Raw genomic sequence first — 13,733 nt, 5'->3', positions numbered from 1 at the left:
AAGCGAATCCCAACTTTCCTTGAAACGTGTTGATGAGTTGTTTTTTTTCATAAAGATATATTGTTAAACTTATTAATATATTGGTGAACTAAGGCATAAAATGTTCGTAAGTCCGGGGTTCTGTGTTCGTTAAATGAATTCGGTTACATTTATTAACGAAAAAAAAAAAATTTGACAAATTTTTTTTGTCAAATTTGACAAAATTTGAGAGTGCAAATTGACATTTGCACTCTCTCAACCAGAATCAATTTTACTTATATCTGTTATTACTGGATAATTTCTATTTTCCTTTTACCCAATGGCTGAAGATCCCTCTCTATTGGTTACACTGAAATTAACCTGTTAAAAAATAAAGTGGGGGACATTCACACCCAAAACTCATGGTGTGTGATATAAAATCCTACTTCCACAGTTACTTCAGCTTGCATCATATTTTAAACCAAAGGGATGAAGGCGTTGAAAGTTATGCTCATGATGTTCTTGCTTCGCAACAGTGCCGCTATCACAACTTATATCCCCTTCAGTTTCACTAGGACATTCAATCCCATCTCCCGTGTAGCAAGGAGCTGGATATTATCATGTTCCACTCACAGCCATAGGGGGAGGGGGGGGATCATTTTAAAGCATAAGATAAACACATAACATCGTTAGAACCCAATCGAAGAGAGACATCATTAAGTTACGTTTTGTATTAACGCGTTGCATCGTAATTTATCACGTGAATATTATTACTATAGACAATGCGCATGCAGCAATTGTTGTCTGATTAGTAGTAGTAGTAGGGAAAATTTATTTTAACTTTGTGACAGTCCTCGCGTTATTTATGACATGTATAGCAATTCGCACCTTTTCTTTTTTTCTCGCTCCTGGAAAGAAAAAAAAAAGTTACGCTACTGCTTTTAAGAAGATGCAGCAAACGGATTTTAGTTTTAATTAAATTTAACTTAACATATTCGCATTAATTTAACTTTCAGTTCAGATAATTAGTAGAATTTTGTCATAAGGTTCAAATTACTCCATCGACGAAAAAAAAAAAAATTTATTAAAATTTGGTTCAGCTTATTTAATTTAAAAAACATTTCTCTTCGGATATCAGTACTGATATGCTGTTTTCAACGTAAGTGTATCACACCAGCTAGGAGCTGAACAAAAAAAAAAAAAAAAAAAGAACAAAGAAAGTCTGCAGGTGGAAGGAAATTAAATGAAATCGGTTTTTGCTCAGCTACTTGCTTCTTAAAGGCTCCCAACAAGTGCGTCAGTAATAAAACTAGCTCCCAATTTCATTTGCTATTTTCGAATAAATAACAAAAGTTTGCAACTTAAAAAAAAAAAAAAGATACCAAAGTATAAAACGAATATTAATTTCAGCTTCGAAAGACATTTCAACCGACGCTAAATTAAGATATTTTTAATATTCACTTTTGCAATTGTATTTATACCATTGAAGCTACAAAAGTGAATTAACAAAATAAGTTTATTTTATTTGTGAATTTGTGAATATGACTTGTACAAAACGAAGTAATGGAAATAAACCAAAGACATGAAATATGCATATTTAGCTCTACAGTACAGGACTGGGGTATAAACACAGGATGAATCCTCGTACTTATATATATACCACGCAGACGCTTATTACACGTATTAACTAAAAACAATTTAATCTTTTGGCCTAAAACAAGGAGTATAACCAACCAAACAAACAATATATATATATACACATATATACACACAGTGGTTCACCAATGAAACCAGTTTCTACAATTAACACTTCATATTTTCGCATTCTGATTTTATTTCATTTCTATGCTTATTATGTTGCTTGTTTCTTAACTTTTGGATTTTTGGCCTGGAAACTTTTTTTTTTTTTTTTTTTTAATAATAAGCTTTTTTGTCGAGTTAATTTTGAGCTCGTAACCCCAAGAATGAAGGTAATTTCTGCTCGTACTGCATACAGTGCTGATTCTTAAAATAACTTAGATCAATATACCTGAAGACTTTTTTTTTAGCCATCGCAATACAAATTTATCAGCACCAGTACAAACTACTTAACAAAGTTACTCACTTCTAACTTCAACTTAGTTGGTCTCAGATAGAGGTGGCAGGTTTTCCTCACATAAACTGGTTTTTCATCCCGCAAAACAGACCAAACGCACAGACCACGTATTAGTTATTAGTTACTTCGGTCGTAATTCCAAGCAACCCTGCTGCTCGATATAACATAACAATGGGGCGAACGCATAAAGAAACTACAAACACTATACATGTAGAAACCAAGTGTATATTTTATTTTAAGCAACTTCGAACAATATTTATTATTTAATTGTATGACCTAAATATCTTTCATTTGCCATCACCTTATATGCCAAAAGGATTTTTAAGCATGTTGACATAACGAAATAGACACACCGGTTGGAAAGATCTGGTTTCGAATCATGTCTAGGACGTGAGGAATCTTTTATATAGGGGATTTTTCAGCTCAACTCGAGTTCGCTGGTTTCATATGGATGTGGTAAGGTTCTCTCAACCCCCAGGAAACTCAGTTTTAAAATCCCCCAAAACATGGAAAATCGTCCTGGACAAATGTAATTAGTAAGACATAATCACTGGCCTCATAGTCCTTAGCTGCTTTGGCTGTAACTCATAATAATCCAAATCGACTTCAACTTATATATAACTATATATAACTAAATCTCATGTCTCTAAATTTTTAGCCTTTATTTTGTTTCCTATTTATATACATTTATATACATAATGCTAGTTGGAATTACAGTTGAAAAAAAAAAAAAACTAAGACTACGATGCTGCATCGTAGTCTTAGTTTTTATTATTATTATTATTTAATTTAATTGCATGTTGTCCTTTTTTTATGAAAAATTAACATACATTTTGGTTATTTTCCAAGTTTCCAAAAAAAAAAAAAAGTAACATAATTTTCAGATTTTTAAGAAAATTTCACAGTTTTCTGTATATGAGACTTCCTGCTCTCATTATTGTTCAATGTCTTTTAATTTTGTTTTTTTTTTTTTCCAAATTGAGGAAAATTGGATACTTTTCCTTAACTTGTTCGCTGCTTTAAAAAAAATTTCATGTGTCCCAACTTGATTTCCAAGTTTTAGGTGAGTTTAGCAGTACAGGATTTTACTAAGTAGCAGTGAGAAATTTGTTGTTGGATTTTATAAATTATGAGTTTATTATTCAGGCTCTTTGTATGACTTCTGGAACCTATTTCCCCCTTACAATGTTTATTTATTATTTTGGTTTTAGCTCAGCTATCCCACTCGCAAAAAAACAAGTGTCGTATTTAGGTAGAAACCTTCTGCATAGTCATAACGTTGTTATAAGTGAGGTGAAGATAATCCAGTGCAATCACAACTTATAACTTGGGAAAAACGGCCCTAATTCACTCCTTACTTTTGATACTGTTCCGGTTTCCTGTCAAGATCAATTTTCTCTTGTAGAGCTGATGTTCATATCAAGCTTATCCTGGCATAAATATATCAATATATCAAGCTTATCCTGGCATAAATATAATGTAATGCATCCATCGCCTCCAAAAATGTGATATTCCTTTTCGTTCAAAACACTATTTCTGTACTGCTAAACTCACCTCCTTAACACTTTTTAAATCTCAAATTCTCAATAAGAATTCTTGATTATATATATATATATATATATATATATATATATATACGGAAGAAGACAATCTGCCTAATAGGTGGCCCTCCCTCAGACTCTCTCGGTCTTTTCATAGGGGCTTTGTTTCCGCATTATGCCTTCTATTAGAGATACTTTCATGAGCATTACTCCCCTGAAACGGCCTCTACCTCTGCTTTCTTTTAACCAGCAGCCACCTGCTGGTTAAAAGAAAGCCTATTAGCATCCTTTCGCAGTTGAACCCCAAGCATATCTAACTTCTCATTATCTTCTTCCTTCATTCCATCTACTTTGGAACAACCTTCCCCCCATATATGTTTACTGATATATATATATATATATATATATCTTTTCAAGAAACTTAACAGATTCCTTCTTGAAAAGCTGGGGCATTCATGTATTCATCGGGACAAACAGTATGGGGAAGTTTGTTCCAATAAACAGCACTAACACACGTGCATTCCAATTCGAATATTACGATAATGTGCTCTATCAAAATCAAAAAGACGTCTTTCAGCAAGATCGTCATTGCAAAATACCAGATTAAGAACCATGGGTAGGAAGGATCACTAAATGTTTCTGATGGCTTGAAATCGAGAAAACTGTGTTATTCGACAACTTTAAACCTCTTCTCAGACCATTCAATCCAGGCAAAATTATGTGGTCCTGACTTCTTGGAGTCAACAGCAGGTTCGTTTTACCTGCTGTTGGAGAATTTACGTTCGAATTCACCGAAAGGTTGAATACGTGCTACTGGAAGGTTTGGTATTAACAACTATTCATTGCAAAGTGCAATTCTATCTGTCTATATTAACTGGTGAAAATATAATATACGACTTGAATATGATGAAAGAGCAAACATTTTTTTATCAAACAAATTAAAAATTAACATGCTTTTGTTCACACCGTACAACCGAAAATAGCAAAATACATTAAAGTTAAAGAATGTGTCTGCTAACTTTTAAAAAATGTAGCAATTTGTTGCAACATATATCAAGCGAGCAGTATTTTATTTTATTGTGATTCTCCATGGATGTGAGACTTGGAAACTAAAGAAGTCTCACACCCAGGGATCTATGGGGAATCACAATAAAATAAAAAATAACTGCTCGATAGGAAAAGGACAGCTGCTTTTGAGATGTGGTATTATAGAAAAACTGTTGAAGATATCATATCATATCATATACTTACTGAAAGGCATACAAATGAATGGGTGTTAGAAAAGATCAGTAGAAATTTAAGGCTCCTTAAGAATACTGACAGAAGAAAGTTGAAATATACTTTCTTCTGTCAAAAGAATGGAAGGAGGACGTCTCAAAACAGTGATAAGGTAAAGTTCCTGGAAAGAGAGGAAGGGATAGACCGTCATTGAGATGGGTGGATGGTGCGTCTGGAGTGACTGATGATGTACAATGAACAGATGGATGATGATTCTCCACACACACATATACATGTTCAGATATCTTGATCTTGAGTAGAAAAAAAAAAAAAAAAAAAAAAAAAAAAAAAAAAAAAAAAAAAACTTAACATTTTTGGCGAATAAAATGACGTTCAGGCATAATTAACGCTGGAATCTTTAACCCTCTTAATAGAAGTCTACGAATTAGAAATCCGAGAATTACGACTTTTTTTTTTTTCTCCCTTAATGAATAAATGACACTGAATCATTGTTTTTTTTTTTTTTTTGTGGCTCCCGAGACGAAGGGAGCCTCTGTAGCTCAGTCGATATAGCCAAAGCCTTCTAAATTATTAGAAAGTCCTGGGTCCGAATCCACTGTAGGATGATGAAGAATCTTTCATGAGGCCTTCAACTGGAGATGAGCTAGCCGGTGCCATACGGAGGTGACAGGGTTTTTTCCTCCGGGAAACTCTGGTTTTCCATCCCGCAAACATAGAACTTTTCCAGGCCTCTTCAATTCTCGTACAATGTTTAATCCTCGAATTGCGTTACGAGATCCAAGGTCAATGGCGCTGTACTGCAACTACTGATGACGATTGACCCACAAAAGGTTGTAAATAAACCAGTGATTCTTAACCTTTTTTTTTTTTTGCCTGGTGCCCCCTTTCAACTATTGAGTTATTAACCTAGTGTAAAATTGAGTAGGGGCACCAAGAAAACCTAAATTACCTTCAACATATTTGAACTGATAGTTAATTAAAAATTAATGACTTTCATGCAAATAAATTTACTCCAAAAGATATAAAATTATCGTATTTAATATGCCAATCATTAACAGCTACCCTGAGCCTAATGAGATCCTGCTAATTTTTCAATATCAGGTTCAATGTTCGACAAACGAAGTCTCAAATCTCCTCTTTCACTTATTTGCAATCTATTTCACTGCTAAGCTAACAATTGCAACACGACGCTGAATCCTTTCTCGACCAAGTATCAAGGAAAAGCAATGAGTAGTAATTTTATTTCTTGCCCAGAGGGATAGCTCCTCGTAGAACTTCATTCCGTTGAACCTTTTTGAACTTTTGCAGTTAATTCTAAAATATACACAGTCGAGAACTCATTTCCAAATACATATACATACAGGCAACCCTCGTATAACGCGAATGTTAGGTTCCACAAAAATTCCGCATATCGCGTTATGCGAGACTCAGATCACATAAAATAAAGTAGGGTTAGGTTCTGAAATCGTTTTTTTTGTTTGTTTGTTTTTAAGATTATATAAATAAACAATGACATCCAACAAAAATATTTTTATTTATTTAATTCAGGTAATTTATGTAAGTTAAGAAAACAAATAAACTAAGAAACAAAACATATTATAAAATTATATTATATATATATATAAAAATTATACGTAATATTGCACATAATACATAATAAATGTTTTACCCAAAATAAAATGAAGTGCATATTTTGATTGTCATCACTCTCTTCAAAACTAACATTTCGTAGATGTTCTTTATTTATTTGCGATTTGCGAGTGGCCGGACGTTGTCATCATTTGAAATCTCTTGGACATCATTAGCATAATTCTCATTGCATACTTCGAAGAGTTTAGTTATCAAGAAGTCGGTAATAAGATCTTGCTTACCACTATGCTGCAATTTTTTATTAAGTTCATAATAATATAATATAATACGGAGCTAAACAAATATGCAATTGTCTCCTGAATTTTCCGGAGCGCTCCATTGAGAGATCATTATCCATAAAATAACTTTCTTGCCAAGTCCAATCCTTCTGCTAATTTCTTTAAATTGAATTCTTTAACGGATTCATCACAATTGGAATCTTCGGTAGAATTTTCTCCATTTGGTTCGACGTCGTCTATTACCTGTACCAGTTCCCCCTCATTTAAATCTATTTTCCCATCAAATTCACTAATTTCGTTTTCAACCATATCGCAAAAGCGCTAAGTGGCCATTACTATATATTTTTTTTTACATAAAAAAAAAGCATTACATATTGTATGTAACTCACCAAAAAATAAAGTGCTCAGCTTGAGATTAACACACTTATGATTTTTAATGCGCTTTCCTGGCAGAAAACGATTTTCAAACAATAAATACTTTATATATATATATATATACATACGGTAAACAATTCACATACATTTGTGCTAAAGGGTATTTCCACCAATGAGCATATACATGCGCGATACGAGCAGAGACGCAAATTTAACGAAGATAAATTTTGATTTTTAAGTCGCGCGCTGAAAAATACAGTATATGATATGAAAAGATAAAAGGTTACTACAGTTCGTAGACCGTCTTATATCGATCGAAACCGCGTTGTATAAGTACCGCGTTATACGAGGGTTACCTGTATATATATTACTACAGTTCGTAGACCGTCTTATATCGAAACCGCGTTGTATAAGTACCGCGTTATACGAGGGTTACCTGTATATATATATATATATTATAATACTACTGCGAATAAAATAAATAAAATAGATTAAGAATTACCTATATTATTATATTATTATGAACAGTGGCGCACTCAGGATTTAATCTTGGAGGGGGCCGAGCGCTCAGGATTTAACCTTTGGAGGGGGGGGGGGGCCGAGTTGAGTAGACGTTTTGCGAATACACACTACACATCGCATATGACCTATAACTGAGCATCTGCAGTGATCGCTAATTCATAAGTAGCACACAACATAAATAAAAAAATGAATTTTAATTAGGAAAAGATTTCTGGAAATTTTTCTAGTGTTTTTTCCTTTTCTTTGGGGGGATTCCCGGGCCCCTTGTTAATCTATTTTATATTATGAAATATAAAATAGATTAAGAATTATATATTATTATGAAATGAAATAGACTTCGCCAATATCATCGACGATTTTGCTAACAGAAAAGCAAGAAAAATAACATTTTAGATTAGAATGTTTAGAAACTTCAAAAATAGTGTTTTAATTTATTTCCCTATACGTCGTGTCGACTTTTTGTAGTATTTTTGGTATGTATTGAGAGGGGCGGCAAAAGCTCTAGCTGCACCACTGTTCTTGCCAAAGCCGAGGATACTCGCACTGCACGTTTGGCCACAATTTTTCATACCCACGCTGCTGAAATTGTATTTGAGTTTCAAAATAATCTTTTAAGTCAATAAATTCTTTACACAAATTTGGATGAACAGAAGTGGCATCAAAAATCAAAAAGAAATGGAATTATAACCCAATCGATTATTTTAAGATCATCAGTGTTTGAATCTGATCATCAATTCTTCTTTCAGTGTCAGAAGATCAGTGTTTGAATCTGATCAATTCTTCTTTCAGTGTCAGAAAATGGAAACAATAACAATCCAAATCCGTATCTAATATATTAAATCAAATCATCATCTATTATTTGTAGACTTGGGAACTGCCGAAAATCTCATCTTGCCATTTAAGTCCGGGACGATTTTCGTTTTTAAATAAATTTATAGTCATTCACGAAAGTACTCCGCATTCTTTATTATTATTATTATTATTATTATTATTATTTCGATGCTTTGTTCTTAAATGCACAATCACTCTTGAAGGCTTCATTCTTTCGTTTGAGAAATTTTTTCACATATATATAAATATACATCATATTTACATCATATTGGTAACTGTTCATTATTTGTATTTATATATATATATATATATATATATATATATATTTTTTTTTTTTATTTTATATATATATATATATAAAATATAAAATAACTCCATATTTTAAATATTCACTTGAATATTGACACTTTCTTTTTTCACACTGGCTAACGAAGTGCGGCATGCGATACCACGGGCTAGATGTAAACTGCAAACCAGGATTGTCAGATGGGTATTAGGAAAATTGGCAGATAAAGCTTATAATAGTGGATTCTGCTAAAAATAGCCCAAATTAGTTATTTTCATTGTAGAAAATTCAAAACAAAAAGTAGCCCAATTACTTAACTTTCAATGTAAGAATTCTAAAAAAATAAGTAGCAAATAAATTTGAACAGTATTGTCAGACATACAATATTCTGAACAGTGCTGCTAACATACAATATTAAATGGGGATGCTAGATTAAATACTAAATTTTTGGCTTTTACCGCCCACCCTCCAACGTTCACGGTGCTCTGCCCAGGTTAAGAGCCACTGTTGTAAATCTATACATTAGTATTAGTACCGCGGCAGAACAAATGGGGATTTTTTTTTTCAATTCTTTTATTTTTTCACAATCCCGAAATTAGTACGAAATTTTTTTCTATTCTTTATTTTTTCAATCCTGAAACTGCTCTAGAGACAAACATGGAACTTTTCAAAGCCACTTCAGTCCTTCAATAAGCTCCCAAACCAACAAAGTGTGTTGTATCTTCATCAATTGAGCATTACTTTAGAAAAAAGAAAAAAAAATCACAATCACAACAGTGAGAGTAAGTATGTAGCATCTTACTCTGCAACTGGGGAATGAAAAATGTTTTGCAGTATAGATTTTGCAGTGGTAACAACTTCCTCTACCACTACACATTGTCTTGTTGGTGGCTCCCTGCAAACGCATTTCCGAATTTACTCGGTATTGTTCCAGTGGTTTTATACCGAAAAACAGGAAGTTCAGTTGTCCATGTGCTTGTATACAACTTGTTCCCCGTGAATTCACTTGTATGTCATTGCATCTGAAACAATAACGTAAAATAAAATTATAAAATCAACATACTTCTGGCCCACTCTGTTAAGTAATGTCAAAAATTCGGCTAATCTATCTGTCATTTTGCATCCCCTTTAGAGCAACTTATTATTATCAGTTTCAATTCAGCTTAATTTCTTCAAAATATAATTTTCGGACAGTTTTAGAAATAGCATGGGATGAGGAATGTTTGCACTGGAAATATAATCATAAAAAAATGCGTTAGTCATCCAAAGCTAAAGATTTCACTTCCTTCCTCCACACATCACTGGAAAATTTAATTATATTATATTATATTATACAAACCCACACACACAAAGCTTAAGATCTCACTTGTCCTCCTCCACACATTACTGGAAAATTTAATTTATTTAATTATGCAAACCTAATCTCTCATAACTTCAAGGAAATCGATGTTCCGTCTGTAACACTGCCTATAGATTAGGGTTCAAATTCTTTTAATAATGTAATGGGAGCAACTCAGTAAATCTCGAGGATTAAAACCATTAAGAAAAAAATCTCACCTTTCTCCATATATCATTGAAAAATTTCTATTTATATGTGTATTTCACCTTTCTCCATACATCATTGGAAAATGTATACATTTATTTATTTATATAAACCTATTTATACAAATATAGTAATATATATATATAATAATACGTTTATTTATAAATGTATTACTGTACTTAATTAGCAAACACTTTCATAGAAATATTAGATATAGATAAGAGGCTTATAACAGTAGTGTTTTAGACAAAAAAAAAAAAAAAAAAAATATATATATATATATAACATAACAGTAGTATGTATTATATTATATATATATATAACGTATAACATAACAATATATAACGTATAACATAACAATAGTATTTTAAACAAAACAAAAAATGATTCTCATCATTCGGAATAAGCAATAATTTAATTTGATGACCAAAAGTGACCCATTAACAGATTTCAGGCTTGAGTTTATCGAACTCGCATAAAACTGAGTCAATGTTGCATGCAGTAGTAATGTAATAATATAATATATAATATAATATAATATAATAACCCACTGTTTCCACACTCTTAATGGTTAACCAGTTGGGAAGCCTATCAACACGAGTCCAATGTCCAATGAGCAAGGCATACGTTGTAAAATTTAAGATAATTTCCATTTTCTGGTTTGATGCAAAATGCGTTGTTTCTGGAAACGCATTTTTGCGATGGCTTATTTGAATTTGAAGACTTAATTTTATAACCCACCTCCTTTATGACTTAACCCATTGCAAGTATTCATCAAGCCATCCAGTTTCGGTTAAACTAGGCCATTTTAGTTTCGAAATTATATTATAAAAAAAAAAAAAAAATAACTCCAATCAGGCTGAAAGGAATTGAATGAAATTTTGGATCATGTTATGTAAATAAGATTTTTTTACCTTGGGAATAATGTATATATTATTTTAGGGTTACCAAGTAATTTTATAAACTTGGTTATTTTACTCCTAATCCCCAGTAAGCAAACAGTTAAGTTTGCGCATGAACGTAGTTCAAGTCTAAAAGGTAGTGCAACTCGTTGTAAAGGTGGGTAAAGCTCTGATCGCTATTCTTAGTATTTTTTTCTATTCTTAGAAAAAAAAATTTTCACATCTTTTCAAGGCTCATAAAATTACTTATTTTGCCATCATGTGAACGAGCCAGAGAATCTTTATATAACTCTTACAGCAGATATCGTATCTGTTGCTAAGCTACTGAACTTACTTGCAAAAAATAGCAATATAGCAATAGCGATTTTCGCATGATCACAATGAAAACATATTGTATTGTGTGTGTGTGTGTGTGTGTGTGTGTGTGTGTGTGTGTGTGTGTGTATTGTAATTGTAAGCCACTAAAAAATTGGAACATTAAGCTTTTTATAACGTAACTTAACTCGTTTTTCGTCACTTAATCGGCAGTGGCATCACCAGGGACTTTTTTTTTTTTTTTTTTATGGATCCGGAGACCGCGTGCTGCATCATACGGGAAAAAAAAAATCACTCATTTTAGATAAATAAATAAATATTAATAAACATAAACAATGTTCTTGGAATCTTAGTTCTATTGTGCTGGTGACACCACTTCTGATGCTAAGTTAAAAACCAGCAATCGATACTCATCCACTATCTCATACTACCCCGTTAAAAAAAAAAGTTTACCATTGCATTTTTTATTGACTTTCAGTTGAAAAAAAAAACTAGAATGCTATTCTACAGTTCAAATTAATCAATATCGATCAATGAAAACTTTCAACATGCTGGCATATGAGAGCTGATTTCAGTTTTGTAAGATGTCTTCTGATATTATATACATACATAAAATCGATATTGGTATACCGTTATTCAGTGTATCAAGATAGCATAGCAGGGTTAGAAAAAATCCGCAAGTCGAAGAAAAGGGAATCGATTTTTTACGACTACTGCCAACAAGTACTCTGTGGCCAAACTTTAGCTTCCAATCGCTGTGTGCTATTTTTGAAGATGTAACAAAGACGTTACTTTTTTTTAATTATTTATTTAATATTTCAAATTTATTAATTTCTGCTTCTAAAGAGATTTTATTCTACTTGATTAGGGTAGTTTTACTATTCACTTTGAAATTATATATAACTGTACTACTGAAACTACAAAAATGTATATAAACAAAATAACAACGTTCTTTTATTTATGAATATGAAATTTCTTTACAAGATGAGAGTAATGGAAATAAACCATTAAACATCAAACATGCACATATTAGCGCTACAATACAAGAAATGGTGGCTTAAAAACATAGGATGATTCCGTAAATGTCTCATACTACACAGATACTGATTATACTTACAGATGAAAAAGAATGCTTGCAGCCTTTAGTCTAAAACACGGAGGACGGTAAGCAAACAAAATATACACTGGTCCACAAGTCAAGTAAATATATCAAGTTCAACATTTAGCATCTTTTACTTTCTTCCTGGTTTTTTTGCAGACTTCTTAGCCGCTGGCTTAGCTTTCTTTGGCTTTGGACTTTTTGGCTTGTTCACTTTTACCTTCTTCGGAGATTTCACAGCTCTTGCCGCAGGTTTCTTAACAGACTTCTTTTTCTCAATCTTTTTCGGCTTTACTGCAACTGGTTTTGCTTTTTTAACAGGCACTTCCTTTTTCATCGGTTTAGGTTCGCCTGTTTTGGCACTTATTCTGAAGGAGCCAGTAGCACCCTTTCCTTTGGTTTGTACGAGAGTACCGTTAGCAACAGCAGTTTTCAAATATTTTTTCACGAAAGGTGCAAGACGTTCCACATCAACTTTGTAATGCGAGCCGATATATTTCTTAATAGCTTGAAGAGAGGAACCACCACGTTCTTTCAGACTTGTAATAGCTGCAGTAACCATTTCAGACACCTTAGGATGTGATGGAGATGTCTTAGGCTTCTTTGGTTTTCCAGCTCCTTTTCCTTTCTTGGCGTTAGCAGCAGAACTGTTTTGAGAGGCTGTATCAGCCATCGTTACGCGAACTTACGGTATGAACACTCAAACTAACACCAATACAAACGGCAGCAAAACTACGCGGCTAGACCTCCGGCTCAATATATAGAGCCGACGCGGACGTACGAGGAAGCTACAAACTCTACATGCACGCTAGTCTGGCCAAGTTGCAATCTCTAACTGTCAGAAACCAAGGAAGTGTGTTTCTTAAGCAACTTCAAACGATTTTTATTAATCAGCTGTATGCCCAAATGAAAAAGTAATTGTAGAAAAGTATAGCCCTAACTTATATCTTTCATTTTTCATCAACTTAAATATGTTGCGGAAAGAATTTAAGCGTATAGACAGCTCGAAATAGACTTACACCTACATAACAAATTCTCATGCGTCCCGTTTTTTAGCCTTTCTCTTGTTATTTCTTACTTATTCACGTACATAAACAACTGATATTCGAAGTTTAAAGTCAAAGCTAACACTGTGCAGCAGTAAAAATGATTTTCACAA

The 13,733-nt window shown here is 32.8% G+C and overlaps 1 protein-coding gene across 1 annotated transcript; it reads right to left on the bottom strand.

The window, feature by feature from the left end:
• Window positions 1–12,403: 12,403 nt before the first annotated feature.
• LOC150108219 (late histone H1-like) lies at window positions 12,404–13,301 on the bottom strand. Its single transcript, XM_090415667.1, has one exon. The coding sequence runs from the start codon at window positions 13,245–13,247 to the stop codon at window positions 12,708–12,710; it is 540 nt and encodes a 179-aa protein (XP_090271793.1). The 5' UTR covers window positions 13,248–13,301; the 3' UTR covers window positions 12,404–12,707.
• Window positions 13,302–13,733: the final 432 nt, after the last annotated feature.

Source organism: Typopeltis vanoorti, chromosome 3, assembly GCF_054136105.1.
Source record: "Typopeltis vanoorti isolate ZY-2024b chromosome 3, IOZ_Tvanoo_1.0, whole genome shotgun sequence".
Taxonomy (NCBI): Eukaryota; Metazoa; Arthropoda; class Arachnida; order Uropygi; family Thelyphonidae; genus Typopeltis; species Typopeltis vanoorti.
This window is presented reverse-complemented; position numbering and strand designations above follow the sequence as displayed.

What these genes read in the sequence shown, in the direction of transcription:
- LOC150108219 (XM_090415667.1), bottom strand. Translation starts at nt 13,247, where the DNA reads ATGGCTGATACAGCCTCTCAAAACAGTTCTGCTGCTAACGCCAAGAAA.